The sequence below is a fragment of the Callospermophilus lateralis genome, chromosome 5 (genome assembly GCF_048772815.1).
Source record: "Callospermophilus lateralis isolate mCalLat2 chromosome 5, mCalLat2.hap1, whole genome shotgun sequence".
NCBI classification, from domain to species: domain Eukaryota; kingdom Metazoa; phylum Chordata; class Mammalia; order Rodentia; family Sciuridae; genus Callospermophilus; species Callospermophilus lateralis.
In genome coordinates, this window is record NC_135309.1 from 25,606,077 (window position 1) to 25,633,875 (window position 27,799).

Below are 27,799 nucleotides of genomic sequence, written 5' to 3' on the forward strand. Positions count from 1 at the left end.
AGCAGGTCCGCCCCTAGAAATAACATTTATTCTAAGGATCTCTGCGCAGAGATTCTTGGGAAGTGGTTCCCCCTCCCGTATTCTCCCGTTACTCCTCCCCTCCGTCATCTTCGAAAGAACAAGCGCACCACGTGATCTCGTCCTTTCTCCCACCTCCGAAGACCGGGACTGATAATGGGCAGGAGCGTAAGCCAATCATAAAGCTACATTTTCCCTTCAACCAATAGAAAGAGGAGATAAAGCACGGAGCTCGGCTTTTGTGATTTTCCCCGCCCCCTCTGAGACCACCCCGACTCCTCCTCTCAGATTCGACATTTGACAACTCATCTGGCCAATGAGAAGTTCTTATTCTGTGTGGGAGGGATGGACTGACTAGATGAAAGACGTCCTGGCCTGACCAATGGCATAGCACAAGTGCGGGAGGGGTGTAGGATGGAGCCAATGGCGCGGTGCCAATAGCGAGCATGAGGGAAAGGGCGGGACGAAACTGTTCGCGGGAGGGAGGGGAAGGCCTAGGGAACCAAGCAGCGGTGCCGCCGCCGCCGCAGCCGGAGTTGGAGGAGGGAGAAGCCAGGAAGAAAATGGCGGCCGTGGCTGCAGAGGCGGCAGCGACTGCTGCGTCCCCCGGGGAGGGGGGCGCCGGCGAGGCCGAGCCGGAGATGGAGCCCATCCCCGGCAGCGAGGCCGGCACTGATCCCCTCCCGGTCACGGCCACTGAAGCGTCTGTGCCGGACGGCGAGGCCGACGGGCAGCAGTCCGCTCCTCAGGCCGACGAGCCGCCGCTCCCGCCGCCGCCGCCGCCGCCAGGGGAGCTCGCCCGCAGCCCGGAGGCGGCGGGGCCGGAGCTGGAGGCTGAGGAGAAGCTACCCGTCCGGGTGGCGGAGCCGGCGGTTGCCGCGTCTCAAGAAGGGCCGGACCTTCCACCTTCTCCAGCGCCGCTTTGCGAGCAGCCCCCGGCTCCCGAGGAGCGCGAGGACACGCCGCTGCCCCAGCCCACAGCTCCGGCTCTGGTGCCGCCGGCGGGCGGGGACTCCGCGGTGTCGCAATTGATTCCCGGCTCGGAGGTGCGGGTCACTCTGGACCACATCATTGAGGACGCGCTCGTCGTGTCGTTCCGCCTCGGAGAGAAGCTCTTCTCCGGGGTCCTCATGGATCTGTCCAAAAGGTACCGCGCCCGTGCCCCGCTCGCTGCCGCCGGCTCGGTCCCGAGAGAGAGAGTGAGCCCCGGCGGCCCTTCTCCCAGGCTTTTGCCTCCTGTGCTCGGGGCCCCGCCGCCTGCACCGCCCTCCGGTTCTGAGCTGCGCGTGGCGCGCGCTCCGCGTGGGGCAGCGCGCGAGCCTGGGAGAGGGCGGTCCCTGCCCCAGGTGGGCGCCTGCGCGGGCAGGTGTGCCACGGGTCAGGGGGCGCGGGTGCAGATGGAGGGGGTCGTGGATCTCGCCTCCCACTCTCAGCTTCCTGAGACTTGGCCCTGGCTCACCTACCCAGGATCGGGTGGGTTAGTGCAAAATGCAGATGGAGTTTTGCAGGGAACAGGGTACTACAGGGCGGAGAAGATGCAGAGGAGCACTTGTCTGTCCTCAAATTAACCTTTAACTTTAGCAGGGTTGGAGAAAGGGGTGTGTGCAATGGGTTCTTAAAAGGTTACCTGTCACTCCTTACTGGGGAAAGAGCGTTTGTTAAGTTAAACCTTTTACTGTTATTCTTACTACTGTCAGCAGTTCCCCATAGGTAACTATTAAATAGGGAAGAATATTTTGCCAATTTTAACGATAGTTAAAAGAAATATCTAAAGAAGAGATAGGATATATATGTGTATATATGTATATGTATGTATATATGCACACACACATATCCTTTTTAACATAATTTCTAATACTGTAGATGCGATTTAAATTTATATCGCCACCCCACCCCCACCTGGGAGTTGCACTCAGGAGCACTTTGTCATTGAGCTATATCCTCAAGCCTTTTTATTTTTTGAGACAGGTTTTGCTAATTTGTCGAAGCTGGCCTGTAACTTGCTGTTCCTCTGTCTCAACCTCCCCAATATTGGGATTACAGGGGTGGGCCACCATGCCAGAAAATTTGTTTTAAGGACTAGAAGGTAGAGTTCATCTACAAATCTGTCTTAACCATTACATGTTCGTCCTTTTTAAAATTTTTGTACCGGGGATTGAACCCAAGGACACTTAACACTGAGCCACATCTCCAGCCCTTTTTCAAATTTTGAGACAGGGTCTCACTAAGTTGCTTAGAGCCTTGCTAAGTTGCTAAGGCTGACTTTGAGCCTGCCTTCCTTCTGCCTCAGCTTCCCAAGTGGCTGGGATTGCAGGCTTGCACCACTCCCCCAGGCCATCTTTTGATTTAAAATGTTTATGGGTACTGCTTTAAACAAGTAAAAGAGGTAACCTGTTTTAAGTTAGTTAACCTTTTTATTCTCTTCTTTTGCAGATATGAAGTGCAGAGACTCCCATTCACTGCTCTCCATTCTGTTTCCTGCAATAGCACACACTAATGGTGTCTCACCTGTTTGGAAATGACTTATTAGTATGTTTTACTTTTATTTTTTTTATTTTATTTTTTTTTAAATTAATTTATTTATTTTTTAGTTTTCGGCGGACACAACATCTTTGTTTGTATGTGGTGCTGAGGATCGAACCCGGGCCGCACGCATGCCAGGCGGGCGCACTACCGCTTGAGCCACATCCCCAGCCCTATGTTTTACTTTTAATTCCTTGCCCTCCCATCAAGTTTCAGAAATCCTTTTCCATATGGGGAAAAAAAAGAAACATTTAAAATTTATATTGAAGTATGATGTTCTGGGGAAAAGACAGGAGCAGTTACAGTTGCTCTGTATGTTGTTTAATCTTAACTTTTTTGTGGGGAGGTACCAAGGATTGAATTCAGGGGCACTTGACTGAGCCACATCCCCAGCCCTATTGTGTTTTATTTAGAGACAGGGTCTCACTGAGTTGCTTAGTGCCTTGCTTTTGCTGAGGCTGGCTTTGAATCTTCCTGCCTTCTTAGCTGCTGGGATTACAGGCATGCAGTACCATGCCTTGTTTAATTTTTTTTTTTTTTTTTTTTTTTTTTGACGGTGCTGGCAAATGAACCAGGGCTTCATGCATGCGAGGCAAGCACTCTACCACAGTTACACATCTAACCCTTTTTTTGGGGGAGAGGATGTGTAGTGAGGAGTGAACCTATGGGTGCTCTACTAACAAGCTATACACCCAGCCCTTTTTATTTTTAGTTTGAGACAAGATCTTGCTAAGTTGCCCAGGATGGCCTTGAACTTGCCATCCTTCTGCCTCAGCCTTCCAAGTAGCTTGGATTACAGGTGTGCACCACCCTGCTCTGCAATTAAAAAAAAAAAAAAAATTGGGGTTAGGACTTTTGCACTTCTGTTTTCCTAGTTAGAAAGCAGAATAAGACAAGTGTCCTTTCTACTGATGTATTTAATAGCGACAGAGACACTCTAGTGTGTATGCTATTGAATCAAACAGAAGAGGCCAGTGATTGTGAGAGAATCTGAATTTCAAATCTGCAAAAGAAAGGTGCAATAAGGTAAGTTGTTTTTAGAAATGGAATGGATAGTGCTTTCCTGTTTTTTGGTGCTCATTCTGTCAATGTTTTGATTTTTAAAAAATTTTCTTTGGTAGAAAATTGCAATTTTGAATTTGGTCTAGTTTGCTAACAGTGTTTCTTATAAACAGTGATTTCTTCTGTTGGAAGAGCTTTTTTTTTTTAATGAGACAGGGTCTTGCTACGTTGTCCAGGCTGGCCTCCAACTCTGGGGCTAAAGCAATTCTCCTGCTTCAGCTCCTTGAGTAGCAGAGACTATAGTAGCTGGTATTGCAGGTGACACATGCCACTGCATCTGTCCATCTGGCTTGAAAGAGCTATTTTATTTGTTAAAAAAGCCATTAAGGGGACCATCTCAATTTGTTTTTCAGTGTGGGATGGAACCTAGGCCCTTGCATGTATGATAAGCAAACTCTCTACCATTGAGCTCCACCTTCAACCCCATATCAACATTTTAATTCAAGAAAATATTTATTGAGCACTTCGGTATGTAATGTGATGTGGTACCCTCCTAGTTTTGAGTATAGTATGTGATACACAGTCCCTGCCTTCTAAAACCTACGTGGAGAGACCAGTCATGGAAATGGTGAGGAAATAAAACACAGTGACTTTACGGTTTAGCTATTCAAGGAATTATCCTAAGACTGATGATTGAGTAGTTTGAGTTCCTTTTTCATTATAACATGTGGCAACCCCCCAGCCCCCCGCCCGTGTTTTTGTTTTTTTCCCCAGTGCTGGGTATTGAACCAAGGGCTTTGCCACCTAGTGTGCTCTGCCCTGAGCCATGGCCTCAGCCCTGCACTTACCTTCATTGCCTGATTTCATATATAGTTCTGGTGTTAACTGATGGATCTAGAAAATTTTCTTTTCTTTTTTTTTTTTTTTTTTAAAGAGAGAGGTAGAGAGAGAGAGAGAATTTTAATATTTATTTTTTTAGTTATCGGCAGGCACAACATCTTTGTTTATATGTGGTGCTGAGGATCGAACCCGGGCCGCACGCATTCCAGGCGAGCGCGCTACCGCTTGAGCCACATCCCCAGCCCTAGAAAATTTTCTTTCTTTTTTTTTTTTAAATAAATTCTACCAAGGCCATGACTACACTATATTCATTAGTCACTTTTTTTTTTTTAAGAGAGAAAGGTTTTTTAAAAATATTTATTTTTTTTTTAGTTTTCAGCGGACACAACATCTTTGTATGTGGTGCTGAGGATCGAACCCGGGCCGCACGCATGCCTGGCATGCTACTGCTTGAGCCACATCCCCAGCCCTCATTAGTCACTTTTAAAAATAATTTGTATCCCATTTGAATTGGACATAGAATGATACCTCAGGTGAAAATAACAGGAGTTTCCTATTGAGAACCTATTTTACCAGGCATTGTACCACATGCTTTAGTTTTTATAGCTCTGGTAGTATTTTTCATTTATCTAGGAAGAAATTAAGGTTCATTTAATTTGGCCAGTTGCCTTGTAAGTAAAAAAAGGATTCAAACTTAATTCTAAAACCTCTTGTTTTTTTCTACTTTCATATTAAAGAGTCAGTTGGTCTAGCAACTTTTGTTTCAAGCACAAAGTAAAAAAATATGTATTTCTGAAATTCAGTGCTTAATTTTAGTGGCTGTGTGGGATAATGCAAAGAACATGGGTCTTGGAGCCAAGCAAATTTCTTTAATCAGTTAGTAGCCAGGCTTCTGCTCTGGACACTCCCTGTTTCCTTAGCTTGAATATTGGAGGACATAAAGCTCTGAAGCTTTGGTTCCTGTCTGTCTGAGATAATTGGGAAAGAATGAATGTTTGGGACATGTGCCTTTCTTCAGTCTGTAAAAAGTGTTACTGCTTTTGTTTTTATTTATTTATTTATTTTGGTGCTATTTATTAAGCCCAGGACTTCAAGCATGTTAAGTGTGCTTTCTACCATAGCACTGTACTTTCAGCCCCTCTCTATAGTTCTTCTGAGGCTAATTTGTTTGGCTTTGACCAGTTCACTTATATATAAACAAGCAGGCTTAAACTCCAGCTTATACCTATATTTATGTGCGGCATAATGACATTTTAGAAAGGACAGATGATATTCTTGAACCATATTTTTGATAGTAGCCCCATAAGATTATATTACTCAAGGAAGTTATAGCTGTCTTAGTTTTATAAGTATACACTGATATTCTCAGAACATATCCCCACCAGTAAGCAATATATGACTGCACATGTAAGGTGAATACCGTGAAGGGGCCTGCACCATCCTGGTTGAGTGTTATTTCTCCTTTCTTCTAGGTATCTTGTTTGGCTGTAAATGACATGGTCACACTAAATGAGGGTGTTTGAGTATCTGGTTAAAAACATATTTTGTTTAGTGAAATATTTATTTGAAACTGAATGCCGTTAGGTAAAACATGCGTTCTCTAGTTTACACTGGGCTTTTTGCATTTTCTTTTCCTCCTTTGCTACTGGGAATTGAAACCAGGGGCAGTTTTCCACTGAGTGACATCCCCAGCTCTCCACACTCCCTACCTTTTTTAAGAGTAAGGCTGGCTTTGAACTTTTGATCCTTCTGCCTCAGCCTCCCAAGTCCCCTCCCAAGCACCATCATGCCTGGCCTCCTTTTTTTTTTTTTCCTTTCTTTGTTTGCATTGCTAGGTATGGTACCCAGGTTCTGGTGTTTGCTCTAATACTGAGCTACATCTCTAGCTCTCTTAGTTTAAATTTCCTGCCTGTTGTTCAGCTTGTTAGCAATGTGTAATGAAAACAGTTAAATACTAGCTGGTGAGAATAATCAACACTATGAATTCAGTTTGGGTTTTCCTTTTCTTAATGTTATGCTTTTGTAATTTTGATATGTAATAAGTATTCCTTCAAGTTACTTAGTGATTATTAATTATTAATGGTTTAGACAATAAGAAATCAGTGATGAGGTGCTTTTTGTTGAACTCTTATTATTGGAAATGAACCTTCATACATGTATTGTTTAGCTTCAACATTCACTGCTTTTTAGTCAAAATTGTTACAGTTGCCTTCACTGAATTATTTTGAAGCAATTTCCAGGCAGAGCCATAAATATTTCAGTATAGATCTCTAAAAAGATAAATTAAAAAAGACCCCATTCTACCATTCACATTTAAAATAATACCAACAATTCCTTTATATCATTAAACTTCTAGTTAGTGTCAAAATGTCATAAACAGTCTCAAAATGAACATCTCAATTTTTTTTTTTTTTTAGTTGTAGGTGAACACAATACCTTTATTTTATGTGGTGCTGAGGATCAAACCAGTTCCTCATATGTGCTAGGAGAATGTTCTACCACTGAGTCACAACCCCAGCCCCAAGATTGTTTACATTTTGTTCAAATTAGGATCCCAGAAAGTCTTATAGAATTTTCTACATTTTGGATTTTTTGTTTCTTGATTGCATACCCTCAGATGCAAATATCAAATATTCCTTTTTTTTTTTTTTTGTACTAGGGATTGAACCCCCAGGGGTGCTTTACCATTGAGTTAACATCCCCAGCCCTTTTTTATTTATTTAATTTTTTATTTTGAGATGGGGTCTCACTTAGTTACTGTGCTGATCTTTAACTTGCAATCCTCCTGTCTCAACCTCCCAAGTTGCTGGGATTGCAAGTGTGGACCATCCCACCTGGCCTGGTGATGTAAACGTTCTTTTACCACAGTAGCAAACTGAAAGGGCAGCAATCTCAGTCCTCCCATCCCTTTTTTTGAAAGCCTCTGTTCCTTTGTTTTAGGGCAGTAGAAATGATTATGGATATCTTTTATCTGCCTGCAAACTTCTGACTTGTTGCTTAAACACAGCTCTAACTTTAGCAATTCCAAGCATAAAAATATTTAACCAGTCAAGATTATCTGCAAAAGGTAAAAACTTCAGTTCTGGCTTCTGAAAAGGTAGTTTCTCACCTGTTCAATCCATGTCTGAAGGGACATTATTTACTAAGATCAATAGCTTCTCTGTACACATTATTCTGCTTATTAGTCCCATCTTAAATAGTTAAAAAGCAAATTTGAACCCTGAAAAACCTTTCTGAAACTATTTTTTTTTTTTACCTGACATGAATTAAAGAATCATGAAGTACATATTTTGTGTTTAAAAATGCTTGTGCATTTTAATTCTTTGGCCCATGCATATTAAAGGTTATAGCTAGTTGTGTTTCAGAACTGATCATTTTACAAATAACCATATTGACTTTGTGTATGTGTGGGTACCATTTGCATTAAAAAGAACTGAGAAAACTTCAGATTTCACTGTCTAGGTTCTTAAAATTATTTGTAGAAAATTTACTTTTTAAAGGAAATATAAACCAAGACAATGATTTCTTTTCTTTGCAGAGACCATGAACGTATGGTGCAATAGCTCTACTTTTGGTGGGAAAAATATACAGCCATTCTGGTGAAGCAGTGAGTAGTGGTATCAGTAGCTTATACTAAAGTGTCCAGGTTGAGAATTTAGGTCCTCGAGTATATGCTTGAATGATTGTCTTGAGTTGTACATATTTAAAACACTTAAGTATTTTGTGTGTGATTATTCTACTTAAAATCTCAAGATGTCAATAAAGGGCTCCTACAATAAAATAGCAGAGTCAAGTGCCAGTCACTTTCTGATCTAGACAATCTAGGATGGTCCCCTGTGCTGTATCAAGAGAGTTCTTCCATTGCATGTTGCAGTAATCTGATTTTTTTTTTCTTTTGGAAGTGATTAGTCGTTGGGCATAAAAATCTAGTTTAAATCTAAGAGCAGAGATTTCTGGTATTAACAAAAAGTTTTATAAACATATTTATGTGCTAGTTAACTAAATATATCATATACAAACTATGCCAGTCATGTTTTATTGGATCTGATGTTTCTGATGAATTTAATTTTCTGCCTTTTACGTGTAAATAAGACCATACTTTGTACTGTTTTAAAGTAAAGCTCTTGATAACACTGCACGTGATCTTCCTAAGATCAACTTATCTTTGTGTGCTATTAAAAAATTCATATGTGCTTATGTTGACTGTTATGGCTAATTTCCTATTGATAAAAAATGAAAGATATTCTTAGTTATCTGTGCCTATGAAGTACATTATCATTTCTTGTTGGTCCTGTTCTCCCTAAATTCCCCAGTTAATTCAGACACACATTACCCGTAGAACAGAAGCTGGTTGGGCAGATCTTAGAAGAGCATGAGTAGAGGTTAAGTGAATTTTTGGGTAAATTTAGTATAAGATGATTTTGCCAAACACGTTTGGGCAGTTGTCCTCAAAACAAATGTGCATAGATTTCTGAGCTCCATTCTACCAGTTTGCTTTTTTTTTTTTTTTTTTTGATACCTAGTGCACTCACTCTCTGAGCTACATCCCCAGCCCTTTTTATTTTTTATTCTGAGAGGGTCTTGTTAAGTTGCCCAGGCTGACCTGGAACTTGTGATCCTCCTGCCTCACATACCTGAGTAGCTAGGATTATAGGTATATGCCACCACACTTGGTGAAAGATAAATTTCTTTTTTATTTTGTTAAATATTTTTTAAATTGTCGATGGACTTTTACTTTAGTTTATATGTGGTGCTGAGAATCAAACCCAGTGCCTCACACATGTTAGGCAAGTGCTCTATCCTACCACTGAGCCACAACCTCAACCCAAGATACATTTCTTAAACATGTTTTAAGGAGTTACTGGTTAATTTAGAATGGAACATAATCACAAGCCATGCAGTGCATGTGGAAATGTGCAGAGTGGTGGCAGATCCAGGTTCTTATTGTAGACCTGGTTATTAAACTTGCAAATTGTTTTTCAAATTTGGTTGTCCAATGAAAGTTTAAGTAGTCTATATTTTTATCTTTTTCCTTAAACTAATTTATAAAGTTGACTTACTATGACAGTATGTTTTAGCCTTTTAAAACTCATACTTTCTTTATACTCTTACCATCTAAGAAGTTTACCAAGCTTTACTTTTCATATTAAATAGTAGCTACTGTATATTTCTATGTTAGACTCATTTCTATGTTAGACTCTGTGCCAGGTACTTTGTATACATTGTTTCATTTAGCCCTGGAAATTTGAATCAGTAAATTTTTTTAATACCTATATTAATACTCATTTCACAGATAAAGACAGGTTCAGATTAAGTAACTTCCTACAACTGTAAAAGGCAGATATTGATAGGAGTATCCAGAATTCTATCCCCACCCCCCTTTTTTAGTGGTACTGGCATTGAACCAGGCACTCTACCACTGAACTATATCCCCATTACCTCTATATTTTATTTCTTGTTTTGAAACAGGTTCTTGTTAAGTTGCCCAGGCTGGCCTCAAATTTGAAATCCTTCTGCCTCAGACTCCCAACCCAGCCTCCTGAGTAGTTGGGGTTACAGGTGTGTCCCATTGTGCCTGGCCTCATGTCTGACAAGTTTATCTGCAATTCCATAATCCACAAAGCTTTGAAAACTAAACTTTTTGATACTTTTTTTTTTTTTTCTTTTGGTGCCAGGGATTGAACATAGAGGCATTTTGCCACTGAGCCATATCCCTAGCCCTTTTTATTTTTTATTTTGAGATAGGATCTTGCTAAATTGTTAATAGTCTCACTAAGCTGGCCTGAAATTTGTGATCTTCCTGCCTCAGCCTCCCAAGCTGCTGGGATTACAGGCACGTAGCCTGGCCTTGTTTTTACTTTTTTTGGTACCGAGGATTGATCTCAGGCACTTGACCACTGAGCCACATCCCAGCCCTATTTTGTATTTTATTTAGAGGCAGGGTCTCACTGAGTTGCTTTTGCTGAGGCTGACTTTGAATTCGAAGTCCTTCTGCCTCAGCCTCCCAAGCTGTTGGGATTACCTTGTCCAGCTTTTTTGTTACTTTTTGATGGCAAAACCTAACCTGACCTAAGATGATGTGAGGGTTTTTTTTTTTTTTTTTTTAACCCATTTAATCATGCCATTTAGTGTGAACGTGCTTTTATTTTATTTCACTGCTGAAACAGTAATATATTTATGGTGGTGCTTTATTATCTTAAAACATGGCATAGTCTGAGTTCTGAAGCTTGTTTGTCTCCACAGCATTCAGAAAGGAGCATGCAGACCTGTTAGTGCCTCTGCTTCCTTAGTGGAAAAGTGGAGGTGGAGGAGAGAGGCTAAATAACTTGATGAGATGAGAGGCAGTAGTAAAGAACCTGACTTTGGGCCTACTGCCGGAATTCATATCCCAGCTCTACTGTTCACCAGAGGTGTGATCTTGGGAAGATTGTTTACTCTCTCTGCTTTGGTTTTCTCGACTATAAAATGGGGGCAGAAAGCTGGGTATTGTGGGACACCCTGTAGTTCCAGCTATTCCGGAGGCTTAGGCAGGAGGGTTTCTTGAGCCCGGGAGTTTGGGGCCAGTGTGGGCAACATAGCAAGACCCCATCTCTTTTAAAAAAAGGAAAAGGGAAAAAAAAAAAAAAAAGCTGGGGCCTAACTCTGTAGTAGGACTCCTGCTTAGTGTGCATGAGTCTCTGAGTTTAATCCCTAGCACTACACACACACATAAAGTGAGGTTAAGTAGTAATACTTTAGAATGGTGCCTGACATATAGTAACTGCCATATTGTTAACATTGTTACTTTATAAAGTAGGTATTAAGTAGCAGAACTAGGGTGAATGACAAGTCACTTAATAAAGGTTGGCTTGAATGTCCATTCAGCCTAAACCCAGTGATACTGTGGCCTACAGAATAAATCCACATCTTTCAAATACTTTGAAAAGACTTGTAGAAGCTTTGGATAGTATTAGGGTAGCACAACTTTCCTCTTTCAATAAGGAAGGATGTCTCTCTGATATGCCAATGCAAACACACAATAAGGTGGGTAGGGAACAATAGGAGTTAGTTGGATTAGACAAAGAGAATGAAGGGAAGGAAGGGGTATGGGAATAGGAAAGAATAAATTGGATATCATTGTCTATGTCCATTATGAATATATGACCAGAGTAACTCCACATCATGTACAACCACAGAATGGGATCCTAATAAGTTATACTACATGTGTGTGTAGTAGGCAAGTAAACTCTACTATTATGTATATTTAAAAAAAAAGTAATAAATAAATTATTGTCACTATAAAAAAATAAGGAAAGATGACGTGTGTTTTATTAGGGATGAGATAACAGTGGACTTCACAATGGAGGGTGGAAGTGTTTCCCAATCTTTTCTTTCCACTGACACTTTGGGGCAGATGGTTTATGAGGAAATTATAGGCTTTGTCATGAAGAGAAGGTTACAGTCTCATTAGGGAAATTTAGTCCTTCTTATGTACTCTTTAAACTAATTGAAAAAGGCTCACCTTTGAGAAGGATCTATTTCAAAGTGAGGGAAAGCAAGATAGTTTTGAGCACTTTGAGCAGACTAGTGTAGATGAGTTTAAGGTTTTTAACAAAGTGAAATAGACGCTTATGGTCATATTACTATAGAATAGTCAGAAGCCTTCAGTGGCTTCATCTTGTTAAGGGACTAGTGATTTTATTTTTGGGTACTGGGTATTGAACCTAAGGGTGCTTTAACTATTATTGAGCTACATACCTGGCCCTTTATCTTATTTTTTTTTTTTGAGACAGAGTCTTGTCAAGTTGTTTAGGGCCCTACTGAATTGCTGAGGCTGGGCTGTAACTTGTGATCCTCCTGCCTCAGCCTCCTAAGTTGCTGAGATTACAGGCAGAACCCACTGTGCATGGCAAGAGACTAGTTATTATTCTCAATCAACCACACATCTAGCCCCCCTCCTAGAGACACATACTCTAACCAACATCCTCTCCCTCCAGGAGGATTCTCTTAATTGCTTTTTTATGCCTCTGAATCCTTAACCGTCTTAAAAAAAGGGTAAACAGACCACCATTTACCATTCCTTGTTTTCCTTTTTTTTTTGGTTGGGGGGGCATTTAACTCCGTGGGTGCTTAACCATTGAGCCATATCCCTAACTCTTTTATTGTTTTATTTTGATACAGGATCTCACTAAGTTTCTTAGGACTTCTCCAAGTTGCTGAGGCTGGCCTTGAATTTTTGATCCTCTTGGTTTAGCTTCCTTGCTGGGATTACACCCATGTGCCACTATTCCCAGGATGTCTTAATCTGCTTGGGCTCTTTTAGGTCCTTTTGCCTGTTAAATCCATTTTCTAATCATCAATGCAGAGTGATTTCTTTCCCTTTGGTTTGTAACTTAATTTGACAATGACTTACTGCCTCTGGTTTCACCTATTATAAAGCTCGATCCTAGGTCTAGTACTGTTTTATACTATCAGACCAATTCACATACTTTGTTAATTTATTTTGCAGTGCGGGGAATTCAACCTAAGGCCTCAAACATGCTAGGCAAGCTCTCTACCACTGAACTATAACTCCAGCCCCAGCATACCAGTTTTTTAGAATATATATGATTAGTGGTCCATGAGATGAATTTCTGGGCATTTACACTTAAGTAGATTTTTATAGATTTTCTTTGCTTAAAAGTTGGTGGAACTGGCTGGGTGTGGGATTCTTAAAGTACTGTTTTTTTATTTGTTTTGGATGGTGCTGAGGATTGAACTTAGGGCCTCACATATGCTATGAATATGTTCTTATCACCGAGCTACACACTTAAGCTCCTCTAATTAAATTAGGTCATTCTCACAAACATTTCAGTACCAATTTTGTATTTTACAATATAGCTGTCTCAAAATGGTTTCCAAAATCTTGGCAACTTGTTGCCTTAGAGTTATTTGCACATCCATAGTCATAGCATTATTTACGATAGCCAAAAGTAGAAGCAACTTGACTTCTAGATATTCATTAAGTATCTGTTTGACCTACACAAAAGATAAAATACTTAAAAAAATATTTTATAGTTGTTGACCTTTATTTTATTTATTTATATGTGGTGCTGAGAATTGAACCCAGTGCCTCACATGTGCTAGGCAAGCACTCTACCACTGAGCCACAACCCCAGCCCCAAGATAAAATACTTTTAATGGACTTAGGTTCAAGTCTACATATAACTGGCCTCTTATTTTTAATGGAGACCAAAGCTTTTAGGACCTGTTAGTAACCCTCTTCTTTCTGCCACATTGAGAAAATTGGATCATGAAGAACAGGCATAAAGAAACTATGAAATGGGAGTTCATATCCCACTTGAATCAAAGTGTGAAATATGATATATCAAGAACTATGTAATGTTTTGAACAACTAACAATAAAAATTAATTAAAAAAAAGTATGAAATGGTATAGTCATATATTTTCAAATCTATGAAATGCTGGTATATGTAGTTCACCATGTTTATTTCCTCATTTTCTCTAGAAATTAAAGGTTATTTGAGGTTAAAATTAAAATCAACACATAATAAAGTTTAATTTAAAATTAGATACAATAAAGAGACTTCACTATAGTAAAAAATTATTCTGTGAGTTACTGAAATTGGAAAACAATGTGGTATGGGACATACTTCACGTATGTCACCTAAGTGGATTAATATGAGCACAGTGGCCTCAGGGCTTGTCCATTTTTGTAGCATGTGACATGATTTCCCTTTTGAGGATGAAAATAGCACACTATATGTGTGTGTATACATATTCTTATGTATATATATGCATGATATATATATATATATGTATATACATATTTCACATTTTATCTCTTCATTTGCTAGTGGACACTTGGGTTGCTTCTACTTTTGGCTATTGTGAATAATGCTGCTATGACAATGGATATGTAAGTATTTCTTAGAGATGTTCCTTTCAATTGTTATAGATACATATAGCCAGAAATGGGACTGCTGGATTATATAGCAGTTATGTTTTTTATTTCTGAAAGAATAGGTGTGCATTTTGATAAGATTTTATATTGCATTTAGCTGAATATTAATTTCATTTTTTCGGGCTGGGGATGTGGCTCAAGTGGTAGCGCGCTCGCCTGGCATGTGTGCGGCCCTTGTTCGATCCTTAGCACCACATACAAACAAAGATGTTTTGTCTGCCGATAACTAAAAAATAAATATTAAAAGATTAAAAAAATTTTCATTTTTTCTGGATTAAGTTTTGACATAATTTGTCATCACAAAGACATGAAATATGAATCAAAGTAAGCTTACTTCATAGTTTTCCCTTTTTAATGATTTAACCTATTGCTAATTGTAAGGATAGGTAGTTTCTAAAAGCATCTGCTTGAAATCAATCTGCATATTATTTTTTAAGTGGTTAGCTGCATACAGTTTTTTCCTATAGCAGAAAGGATTTCATTTTGTCTCCTGCTAATCTTCTGGGAGGGAGGTCTCGTCTAGCCAGAGCACTAGGGCCTATCACAACTAACCCTCCTGAATTTTTTCCTGAGCCTTTAATTCCTTGGAATTTCTCTTTGCTTGCTTAAAGTTTGTAATACCTTTGCTTTTGTATTTCTTTATTTTTAGTGTGAAATATATTAAAAAGATCCCCTTTTACAGTTGCAGCTTGGCAAAAAGAATTGGAGGGAAGAAAATGAGAATCAGTTGTGCATTCTTAAACTGTTGTAAACAGGAAGGAAAAGAATATAATCCTAGGTCAGAGATGAGTTGATTGAGTTTGCTGTGAAGTTCATGCTGATGAACCCTGATCAGCATTAAAAAAACAAAAACAAACAAAAAAATCTTTCAAAATAAGAGGTAAGAATTATAAATATGTCTGACTAAAATGGGTAGTTTTTGGTAAACGTTTTAGTTATGTTTTAAGTACTCCTTTGAAAAGGGAATTTGGATAATGGTTATGAACTTACCCCAAGAAGCCACACACATATTTAAGTATAAGATTGATTGCTAGGGCTGGGGTTGTGGCTCAGTGGTAGCACGCTTGCCTAGCATGCGTGACGCACTGGGTTTGATTCTCAGCACCACATACAAATAAACAAAATAAAGATCCATCAACAACTCAAAAAAAAAAAAAAAAAAAGATTGATTTGGTAGTCCTAGAAATCTTGAGCAAATACAACTTATATAAAGCTTGTTAGTAGGAGAATAAAGACTGATTCTTTGGTCAAGGCTAAAATAATCACAAAATTCAGACATCTTAGATGGAATACAAATACTAGAAAATATTTTCATATTTCCTATAGTAGTCACATTTTTGGATTTGACCTAAATCCTATACATTTACATCTTCGGTTTTATCATTGCATTAGGCTGAGATTTTTTTTTTTTTTTGTATTGAGGATTGAATTCAGAGGCAGTTTACCACTGAGATCTATCTGAGTCCTTTTTATTTTTTATGTTAAGAGTCTCCCCAAGTTGCCCAGGCTGGCCTCTAACTTGTGATCTATTGCTACAGTTTCCCAGTTGCTGGGATTATAGGCGAATGCCACCCACCACACCTAAGAATCTTTATTAATATATATATATATATATTTAGCTAAGTATTGAACCCAGGGATGATTTACCACTGAGCTACATCTCTAGCCCTTGTTTATTTGTTGTTTTGAGACAGGGGGCCTCAGAATTTCGATCCTCCCAAGTTGCTGGAATTATAGACATGTGTCACTGTACCTGTCACAGCCGAGACTCAAGATGAGATTTAAGATTCATTTCCTTTTTTTTGGTACCTGGTATTAAATCTTTGGGGCACTTAACCAGTAAGCCCCATTCCTAGCCCTTTTTTATTTTTTGAGACAGGGCCTTGCTAAATTGCTTAAATTGCTCGCCTTGCTAATTTGCTAAGGCTGGCCTTGAATTTGCCAGCCTCCTGTTAGTGGTATTATAGGCCATGTGCCACTATGCCTAGCTCTGAAAATACTTTTTTTAAAATTTTTTTATAGTGATATCTCTTGCCCTCACACAGAGTAATTATTAAACCCCAGGATTCTCTTCCCTCAAAATTTTGGCACTCATCACTCTTAATTTATTTGGAAGGTACCTAGTTTTAAAAAAATTTTGTAGGGTGGAGTCTTACTTTGTTACTCAAGATGGTATTAACCTCTTGGGCTTGAGCAGTTCTCCCGCCTTAGTCTCCTGAAAAGCTGGGACTACAGCACAGACCACAGTGGTTGGTAGACCTTTGTACGCATTGGCAAGTGCACTTTCTCTGAGCTATGCCCCCAGTCCTTTTTTGCTTTTCTTTTTGTTTTACTGGGGATTGAAACCAGGGCCCACACCTGTAATCCCAATGATTTGGGAGGCTGAGATTGGAGGATTATAAATTCTAGAGTAGCCTCAGCAACTTTGTGAGACTCTGTCTCAAAATAAAAAGTAAAAATGGTTGGGGATGGGCATGCAGCTTAGTGGTAAAACAATCTCTGGTTAGATTCCAAGTAGCCAAAAACAAAATCAAAAAGAAAAACAAAACAACTTTATTTAAAAGCAATTACAGATTCAAAGAAGTTGTGAAGATAGGGTAGAGAGGTCTCTTGCATCTTCACCTAGTTTTCCCCACAAGTCATTTTAATATTTTTACAGTGCCTGGGATTAAACCCAGGGCCTTACTCACATTATGCAAGTGCTCTGTCACTGAGTGCATCCCAGCCCTTTTTAAAATTTTGGGACAAGGTCTTGCTAAGTTGCTAGGCTGCTCTTGAACTTTCGATCCTCCCTACTTCAGCCCTGCCCCACAGAAGCTGGGATTACCAGCTAGATTTTTTTTGGTATTGGTTCTGGGGATTCAGTGAACCCAGGAGCTTGTATGTGCTAAGTGCATGCCTTACCACTGATTTTTACCCCTGGCCCAGAATTTTGGGGTGGTACTTAAAAAAGTCTGAAAATGGGTAAGGGATAGAATAAGTCACTAAAACATTAGTGTGCTGCTCAATGGAGTAGGGAAGGAAAGTGACACAAATGGTGTCAGTTCTTAAGAAGTTCTTTTAGGAAAAGCTTAAGCAGGTTAAAGGTGGTAGCACACACCTAAAATCCCAGCTACTTGGTAGGCTGAAGCAGGAGGATCATAAGTTGAAGGCCAGCTTGAGCAATTTAGTGAGACCCTGTCTCAAAATAAAAGGGACTGAGGATGTAGTAGTTCAGTGGTGGAGCAATTGCCTATCATGTGTGAGGACCTGGGTTCATCCCCATACTGTAAAATTAAAAAAAAAATTAAAAAATAAAGGGCTAGGGAATGTAGCTCAGTGGTCAAGTGCCTCTGGGTTCAAACCCAGTACCACAGGGGAAAAAAAAGCCCAAGCAAGGGACACCATTCAGCCTTTCAGCTCTCCATTTGCTCAGTAAACATTGACATGGAAAACATTGACATGGGACGTAGATGTCTCTACCTTAGAAAGAGCTCTAAAGCAAGGTACTTGCTAAAAATTTAGATCTTGGGTTCATTGTAGGAGAGTCTTATGTTTTAGTTTAGGAGTCTCCATTTTCAAATATTCCAGGGTATTGTGATGAAGGTTTTCACTGACCTTGAGAAGTAAGTATTTAGAATTTTAAAGAAACAAGTATTGTTGCTAATTTATATTTGTAGGTTAGTGGCTTTTAAACTTTGTGTACAGTAGCCCACATTGAATCCAGGGCCTCATGCATGCTTGGCAAATATTCTATCACTGAGCTTCAGCCCCAGCCTTTTCCATTTCATTTTTATTTTTGAGACAAGTTGTTCAGGCTGGCCTCAAACTTTCTCTTGCCTCAGTCTCCAGAGTAGCTGGGATTATAGGCATGAGCCACTGTGCCCTCTGACTTTCAAACTTTGGAACATAGTGACATAGTGACATCTAGATTCTTACACACACACACACACACACACACACACACGAAAATATTCACTGCAGTTGTGGACATTTACTCTTGCTGTTCTTAAATGCTGGCTTTATTTTTATCATAGCATGACCCTGAATTGATATCACAGCCAATGTCTCAATCCTCAGTTTGATAATGCTGTTCTAGATAGTTAAGTGATGTCCGTGTAAGGTTGGTGGCACAATTACTCATGATTAGTGAGATGGAAAGATGATGTGTGATTCTACCTTTTCCCTTTGTTTTTTTTTTTTGGGGGGGGGAACCTTTTATTATTATTTAAAAATATTTTTCTGCTTTGCTAGTCATTCACTATCCTGAGTTAACCAGTTTGGGTCCTTTTTCTTTTTTTCATTTTAGTAGCCTCTAATTTCCATTCATCATTACATAATTAAGTGCGTCCTCTGTTATTAGAAACACTTTGAGGGCTAAGGGTGTAGCTCAGTGATACAATGCTTATGTGTGAACACCTGGGTTCGATCTCTAGCATGGCATACAAAACCAAACAGAAAACACTTCATGTTTGAGTAGTTTATATGCTTATGGGGGAAAGGCAAAGAGAAAACCAATCCAGGTGAGAACTATTAACGTTCTCATTGAATTCCACAGGATAAATAAATAAAGATTCCACAGCATTTTTTTTTTTGTACCTGGGATTTAACCTAGGGGTGCTTAACCACTGAGCTCTTTTTAATTTTTATTTTGAGACAGGCTCCCACTAAGTTGGTTAGAACTTGCTAAGTTGCTGAGGCTGACTTTGAATTTGTGATCTTCCTGCATCAGCCTCCTGGGTTGTTGGGATTATAGGTGTGCATCACCACGTTCAGCTCACGGCTTTCTTGATATAACCAGCTTTAAAGTAATTAGCTGGGGTCGTGCTCACATTGAGAGTATGTATATATTTCTTTATATATTTTTACTTATTTTTTTGTAGTGCTGGGGATCAGTCACAGGGCCTTGTGCATGCTAGGCAAGAGCTCTACCACTAAGCTTCACCTTCAGCCCCAACATGGGGAATATAAATTCAAGATATGAGGAGGGGGCTGAAAGCAGTGGCATATACTTGTAATCCTGCTGGAGAGACCAAGGCAGAAAGATCCGAATCTTGATGCCAGCCTGGGCAACATGAAACTGTGACTCACAATTAACTAACTAAATAAATTAATTTAAAATAGTAGTGGGGATAAATCTCAGTGGTATAGTGCCCTGGGTTTAATCCTCAGTATGAAGGGGTGGAGGGGCATATGAGGAGATTCCTAAACTCCACTGTTATAAAAATAATATAAAATTAATTTTGGCTAAGAAAAGTGGCTAATGTTTATTGACCTTGAATCCATTTTTTTTGGGGGGGAGGGTACTGGGAATTGAACCAAGAGGTACTAATACCACTGAGCTACATCCCCACTTTTTCTATCTTTTTAATTTTGAAATAGGGTCTTGCTAAGTTGTCCAGGCTGGCTTTGAACTTTCATTCTTCCTGCTTCGGCCTCCTGAATCCCTGGGATTACAGGTTTGCACAGCATACCTGTATCTATATTGTCATTAAAAAAAAAAATATGTAAGAACACCTATATGTAGAAAAGGTTAAATGCTCAATCAATGAGTCAGGAAGCAAGCAGTTATCAGATGCTATGCTAGATTAAAAAGCAATTTTCTACAAAGTCAAATACAGTTGAGGAGAGTGCCTTTCCATTTTGAACTAGCCCAGACCCACACTTGTAATACTGTAGGTGAAAAAAATGATTTTCTTTTCTTTCTTTCTTCCTTTTTTTTTTTTTTTTTTATGGTTTGTAAGTATTTGCTGTTAATTTGTTGGTTTGAGGTAGCCAAGACTCTTTTAAAGACTTTTAAGAAGAAAAATATTAAAATTGGATACCTGCTCTGTGTTGGCTGTTTAAATCCCTGCCCTAGTTGTGTTACTCAGTTTCATGAATTTGTTTTCAACAAAGGAATTCTGAACCTTTTTGGGAGTTTGAGAACATATTTTTAAGACTCTGAGTGCCAGACTTAAAAAAAAACCAAAAAAACAGACCTATATAACATTTGCATCTGATTGGAGGGATTCTGCCTCACTCACTACCTGAAGCCAGTCTAAGAACTGTTGCCTTATAGGACTGGCCTTAGAATCATATTGTTAGGTACTGTTTGATTCAGTCAGTGCTTAAAATCAACATGTTTATATATATGCTAAAATTTTTGGTAGTGTGATTTAAGTTTTATGAGAAGGCAACTGAGTATGGCCAGTTTAAAGGTCAGGTTCTTGATAATTGAGCCCAGGCAAATTAAACCACAGTTATTTCTAGGTCTACGTGAGAAGGAAATTTATTGATCCCAGTTTATTTGAAGCTGGTAATTGTGAAGATTTTGTATTCTGGACCACTGCTTTGAAAATTGAGTGTCTAGGGGTTGGGATTGTTGCTCTGTGTTAGAGCGCTTGGCTAGCATGTGTGAGGCTCTGGGTTTGATCCTTAGCACCTCATAAAAATGAATACATAAAGGTATTGTTCATCTACAGCTAAAAAAAAATAAAAATAAAGGGTCTGGATTAACTAGTATTAATACAAATGAAATAGACAAGAGTAGAAAAAAAGAATAAAGCAAATATATCATTGTGTATCACATAAGGTTCAGTATTTGCTGAAACTTTTACTTAAGTGTGTATATTTATGTATGTATACAATGTACATATGAATGCATGTGTAAATAATTTCTATATTGGGTTACAATCTGAAAATATCTGCTGATGGAGTAAGTATATGATTTTAAAAAAGCTTGAAAGCCACAAGTTGTGTACCTGTCTGCTTTGAAATTCCTTTAAGTATTTTGAGTTCTTGGTAGTTTTGTGTTTGGGAGGTTGGAATTGTAGGCTTAAAAGAGTTAGGAGATAAGAATAAAGGAGCAACTTTTTTGTTTTTTGACCCTTTAATGATTCACCAATAAATTTACCAATTCACCAATGATTCACCAATAGATTTTACTTTTTTAGTATTTTTGAATAGTTAAGAATGGATTTACTTTGTAAATCTTTTGAAAACTGTTAACCAGAGGAAGATATATATTTATGTTACAAAGTCCTATTTGTAAGTAGTTGAAGATGTTGTATGTAGTTCAGTGAATATAACACATGACATTGGATATCAGATTGTTTGATAGTACATCCTTTTTAATTCAACACTGGAAAGGTCCATTTTAAGTGAAGTCAGCTATTCTATTGTTGCTTAGGGCAATCATTTGGAGTATTTCTGTTTATACCTAAAATGTAGGACCAAAGAAATGGAGGTTTTTGCTGGGCGTGGGGGCGCATGCCTGTAATCCCAATGGCTTGGGAGGCTGAGTCAGGAGGATATCAGGTTCAAAACCAGCCTCAGCAAAAGTGAGGTGCTGAGCAACTCCGTGAGACCCTGTCTCTAAATAAAGTACAAAATAGGGCCGAGGATGTGGCTCAGTGGTCAGGTGCCCCTGAGTTTAATCCCCGGTACCCAAAAAAGCAGAAATGGAGGGTGGAAGGGGGTAGTCAGTAGATTTTTGTTTTGTTTTATTTAAATATGAAATAGTTATAAGGAATAGTCATAAATAAACATGAAAGCTGTTTACATTTAAGCATTGAATTGTAAATGTCAACTTACTGGATTCTTTCTTTCTTTCTTTCTTTTCTTTCAAAGGTTTGGGCCCCATGGGATCCCTGTGACAGTATTTCCTAAAAGGGAATATAAGGATAAACCGGAAGCCAGGCAGCTCCAAAGTAATACATTCCAAGAAGGGACAGAAGTCAAGGGTGAAGTGAATGGTGCTGTTCCCAACGATCCTTCTGTCCCACCTCCTGAGCTGAGTTTGGCTGAAAGCCTGTGGACTTCTAAACCACCACCTCTCTTCCATGAAGGAGCACCTTATCCTCCACCTTTGTTTATCAGGGACACATATAACCAATCAATACCTCAGCCTCCTCCTCGGAAAATTAAGCGACCCAAACGAAAAATGTACCGGGAAGAACCCACTTCAATAATGAATGCTATTAAACTACGACCTAGACAAGTCCTCTGCGATAAGTGTAAAAACAGTGTTGTTGCTGAAAAAAAGGAAATTAGAAAAGGTAGTAGTGCAAGTGACTCTTCTAAATATGAAGATAAAAAACGGAGAAATGAAAGTGTAGCTACTGTGAACAAAAAACTGAAAACTGACCATAAAGTGGATGGGAAAAACCAAAATGAAAGCCAGAGAAGAAATGCTGTGGTTAAGGTTTCAAATATTGCTCACAGCAGAGGCAGAGTAGTCAAAGTTTCTGCTCAGGCAAATACGTCAAAAGCTCAGTTAAGTACTAAAAAAGTGCTCCAGAGTAAGAACATGGATCATGCAAAAGCTCGGGAAGTATTGAAAATTGCCAAAGAAAAGGCACAAAAGAAGCAAAGTGAAACCTCTACTTCCAAAAATGCACATTCAAAAGTCCATTTTACTCGTCGATACCAGAATCCTAGCTCAGGTTCCCTTCCACCCCGGGTTCGTTTAAAACCACAGAGGTACAGGAATGAAGAAAATGACTCTTCTCTGAAGACGGGACTCGAGAAAATGCGGAGTGGCAAGATGGCACCCAAGCCCCAGTCTCGCTGCACCTCTACCCGCTCAGCAGGTGAGGCCCCTTCAGAAAATCAGAGTCCCTCAAAAGGCCCTGAAGAGGCCAGCAGTGGGGTTCAGGACACAAGTGAAGTGCCTGTACCTGGTGAGCAGGATGAACCACAGACACTGGGCAAAAAGGGCAGCAAAAGCAATATCTCTGTTTACATGACCCTAAATCACAAGAAATCTGACTCTTCCAGTGCTTCAGTGTGTAGCATTGATAGCACAGATGATTTGAAATCCTCCAACTCTGAGTGTAGCTCTTCTGAAAGCTTTGATTTTCCTCCAGGCAGTATGCATGTACCTTCCACCTCCTCCACTTCCTCCTCTTCAAAGGAAGAGAAAAAGCTCAGTAATTCCTTGAAAATGAAAATCTTTTCCAAAAACGTCTCTAAATGCGTCACACCAGATGGCAGGACCATATGTGTAGGGGACATTGTTTGGGCCAAGATATATGGCTTCCCTTGGTGGCCAGCCCGTATTCTTACTATAACTGTGAGCCGGAAAGATAACGGCCTTTTAGTCCGACAGGAGGCCCGTATTTCGTGGTTTGGGTCTCCAACAACATCTTTCCTTGCTCTTTCGCAACTCTCCCCCTTTTTAGAAAACTTCCAGTCACGCTTTAATAAGAAGAGAAAGGGCCTGTATCGCAAGGCTATCACAGAGGCGGCTAAGGCTGCCAAGCAGCTGACCCCTGAAGTGCGGGCTCTGTTGACACAGTTTGAAACGTGAACATGGACAGTAAGGTAGGCAAGAACCCTTGGAAGGCACCACAGATTTTCTAGTCTAGCTAGGAATAATTTCTACAAAATAGCTTGGCCAAATTGGAGAAAAATTGCACTCAGTTGGCTGACTTTTTATACTTACCTTATAGCCACTTTTAGACTGAGAAGCTTAAACTGAACATGCAATCAAATTTTGTCTTCAGGAAGTAAGATTTTAGCAGTATTTTCCAATTTTGAAATCTAAAAACATCCCAAGGCATAGAAGCCATAGCCTCAACTGAAACTGAATTTTTTCAGGGACTGTTAATTACTATTTGTACTATTGCTGTATATATATCTTCACATATATATAACATTGCCTGTCACTATGTGACATAGGTTTCGTATTTGGGATTTAGTAAGGGCTGGTGACCTGGGGGCACATTGTGAATATTTAATGACTACTTTTTTTTTTTTTTTAAACTAAAGAAAATTAGTCTTTCTATGCTCATAATGGTATAAAAGTTTGATATTTGGGTGTTTGACAAACTGAGATGCTTGCTTTGACAAACTGAATGTTTGCTATTCAGTGACATGCTGGGGAAATAGCCCAGTATTTGGGATTAAAACTGTCAAGACTGGACAGGTTTGAGTCATTGTTCTCCTTTGTGTAGTGGGGATATAACAGACTTTCAAGCTTCTGGTTTGGGAGCTTAGATAGGTTTGGTTTGGGATATGTAAATAGTTGATTGCTAAATTTGGTCAGATTTCTCCTGACTGGCTGTTCCTAAATTCTTAGGATATGTCCCAGTAAATTACACTTTGTGAATTAATTGTCAAATGTGTAATTGTTGCATTTTGGATGTACCTAATTTGATAATTAAAAAAAATTTCCATTTAAGGTATCTGTTTGCAGGTCAGAAAATGAGAAAATGTAATTGTGTAATGCTCTGAAATGTAAAAAAAAAAAAAATACATACAAGAAAACAAAACGAAAAAAAATCTGTAAATAAAATCGACTAAATCCAAATTATTTGTGTGTGTTTCTCAAAAAGCTTTGAAATATTTCAAGATGGTTTGCCCTATCAGGGAATACATTATCTGAGAATAGGTGAAATTCAGATAAGAGATCAATCAGCACACTCTTAATGTGAGGTTTTTTAGTCTGGAGGTCTGATGTGCTTCTAGATTTGATACTCCCCTCCCACCAAGTTCTCAAATGTATAGGTTTTAATATTTTCCTTTTTAGCCGTAATATTTTACTACATGCTTAGTTTCTAAGGAATTAGAACCAGTCTCATTTGGGGATTAGAACCAGTCTCTTTTCTGTTTGATCTTCTGCCTCAGGTGCCACTGCTTTTTGCTGGTAACTTACTTAGCTTGCTATTTTTCTAAATGTTCTATCTGTCCCTGAGATTTGATCTCTTATTTTGCAGTTTTGGCTTTGTACTGTTAGTGAAAAAATATATCTGATTGCCTGTGAAGGCAAGTTTATCCCAACATTTTAAAAGTTGCTTATAAGACTTGCGTATAAATTTTAAGTGTGATATGATTTCAATTCAACACTTTTGGAAACTTGAACCTTTGAAAGGGCAATTTTTCATGGTATTTCTAAATAATCCAGTTTTGAAATGTGTTTGTTACTATGAAATTAATAATGATTAATAGAGATTGGAGATCTATAGTCTCCTGTCAGCTTCCTTAAGGTCATGAACTTCTTTGATTAAGTACCAATTTCTGCAAAAGCAAATAGAATTTTAGTCAATGCTTTTTGATTCTAATAAACACACAATTAAAAAAAAAAAAGATTTCACTTTAAAAACATATTCTTTCCTGCAAACAGAAATAACTACTATAGATTTTTTTTTTATTATAACAGGTTGAAGGAAGTTCACAGTGTTGGAGAGGTTATAAAAATTATCTTTAAATATTTTCTGAGTATCTTTCAGATTATTGAACTTTTTCATTCAGGTATTTTTAAACGTTTGAATATAAAGACAAATTTAAACAAAAGTCACTTAAAATATGTTATCTTAAGGCTTTGTAATGAACTGGGTTTTATCAGAATAGTCATTTTGAAAGTGGATTGCTAATACAGTCAGGTACTTTGACAAATATGCTTTTGTGGCTTAAACCATATTTGGTTTGTTTCAGAAGCCATGGGGAAAAAGAAGAAAAAACTCATGATTGTAGAGTACAAAACTAACATTCACTTTTGTAGTTTATACTATTGAGGAAAAGGCTGAGGCATAATAACAAATGTACATGATCTAGTTATGTCAAATAATCCCTAGATTTAAATTTACAGTCTGGTGTGTTTCACTATACCTCTCAGTAGGGAAGGACAAGTTTTTAGAGAATTCCTGTAATCTTAAAATGCATATTCTAAACACTAATAATCCAATAGCTGATTATTAAAGTGTTGTATTCAAATAGAAATGTCTTAGATGAATCCAACCAGTATCTACTGCAGATGGAGGTAGAGTTGAATTGGATAATTATAGCCATTTTTGCATTTCTGTTAGAAGTGCTAAAGGTGCTTTTTTCATGGAGATAATCCAACTGGATATTTTTTCCCTTTGAACAGAAAAAAAGTAGGGTTACATCAAGTTTCTAGTGGTCTAAGAGAAGTGGCCGAAACAAAGGATAAGCAAAGGGAGAAACACAGTGAAATCAGATCTTTGAAAACTCAGAAATCATCAAAAATTGAAAACATCAGATTTTTCCCCCCTTTTTTTCCTGAAACTTATAGACCAGAAAGCTTCCTGGTCATTTTGAAGGGACATCTGCCCAACTCTCATTTACAGGTGTGGAACCAGAAATGTAAAAGATGGGGAAACTAGGATTCACTAGTCTGTATGTCCTTAAGTGACTTTGATGGAAACAATTTCTAAGTAGTAATTGTAGCTCAGTACTAAGTATATGAATAGACAGGAATTTAGAGCTGATACTTACTGTAGGCAAAGAACATGGGACCATATTAAAATCAACCATATTACATATCTTCATTTGTGGGTTTGGGCTTCTAAATTACAAACTATTAAATTGAATTTCAGCTGGGTGTCATGGTATGTGCTTATTATCCCAGCTACTTGGAAGGGTGAAGCAGGAGGATTGCAAGTTTTGAGGCCAGCCTAGGCACTTTAGTGACACCCTGTTGTGAAAAGGGCTAGAGATGCAGCCCATTGGTAGATCACTTATATAGCATGCGGAAAAAGGTTCTGGGTTCAGTCCCTAGTACTGCAAGAAAAAAGAAAGAGAAACTGAATTTCACCTCTATATAAAGAGGCTGTACCTTTCTGAAATTGATTATGTTGAACATACATATTTAAAAGATTGCAAGGTGGCCAGTTTGCCTTTTTACTGAATAACTGAATTGGGAATTGCAAATAAAAAATCTGTAATTTGGATTTAAAATTAGGTTTTTCTATTTTAAGTTGTGAATGTTCTATGGTTTGTGCTGCATTGGTTCCATTTGTTATTACTTTCAGCAGACTGGCAAATTTCTAGAAAAGTCAATACTATTTTAACTCAAGGATTTATGTCCAGTGATGGCCCCCAATAGGAAATTTGACTGAACGAAGCCCCATTTTCTAAGTTAGGGGAAATCAGGTTTTGCTTTGGGACTGTACTAATTATACCTGTTAAGACAATATCTATTAGAAATGCCTAATACAGGAACTCAGAATTAGGTGGGGCCATCCAACTGCCAGGAGAAGGTAAACAGCTAAGCTGTATTGATTCTACCTTGTTCTAAGTAATGAGGCTCTTCATATTCTGTTTTTGTGTACACTTAATTGTGTTCCTTCTTCAAGCTTGCATTGAATTGAAAAGTGGAAGCATTTGCAGTTTGCATTTCTGTTGTGTTATTCTGAATAAGAAATAGGAAGTTTAAAGTCATAGTGATATAGATGATTTATATTTTAGTTTTGTAAGGTATCTTTATATCATGGATAACTGACACTAAGATTGAAATGACTCTTTGTTTGATCTTCACTGAAGTAAAAAACAATATTTTATCATTTTACTTTTTGCAGTTAAAGGTATGGAACCCAGGTTCTCACCCTGAGCTATTCCCCCAGCCAAGACTTAACATTTATATAGATCCAAACAGATTTTCCTTGTTGGATCAAGTAGAAATAGTGTTTGGTTTTAATAAAGCATTGCAGTTTTTTGGTATTTAAAAAATTGTGCTTAAATAGGCATAATGTAAAATTTACCATTGAACTCA

General features: G+C 38.6%; 1 protein-coding gene across 5 annotated transcripts in view; it reads left to right on the forward strand.

The window, feature by feature from the left end:
- The first annotated feature begins 575 nt into the window (after window positions 1-575).
- Pwwp2a (PWWP domain containing 2A) overlaps window positions 576-27,799 on the forward strand; it is a 35,298-nt gene continuing 8,074 nt past the window's right edge. For 2 of the 5 annotated variants that reach the window (XM_076856378.2, XM_076856379.2), the window contains exons 1-2: window positions 576-1,165; window positions 21,916-22,877. In XM_076856378.2, the coding sequence (XP_076712493.1) occupies window positions 582-1,165; window positions 21,916-22,877 (1,546 nt within the window). In that variant the 5' untranslated portion in view covers window positions 576-581. Of the gene's footprint in view, window positions 1,166-21,915; window positions 24,547-27,799 lie in introns of those variants that run through there. The other 3 variants (XM_076856376.2, XM_076856377.2, XM_076856375.2) reach the window with 2 other exon arrangements.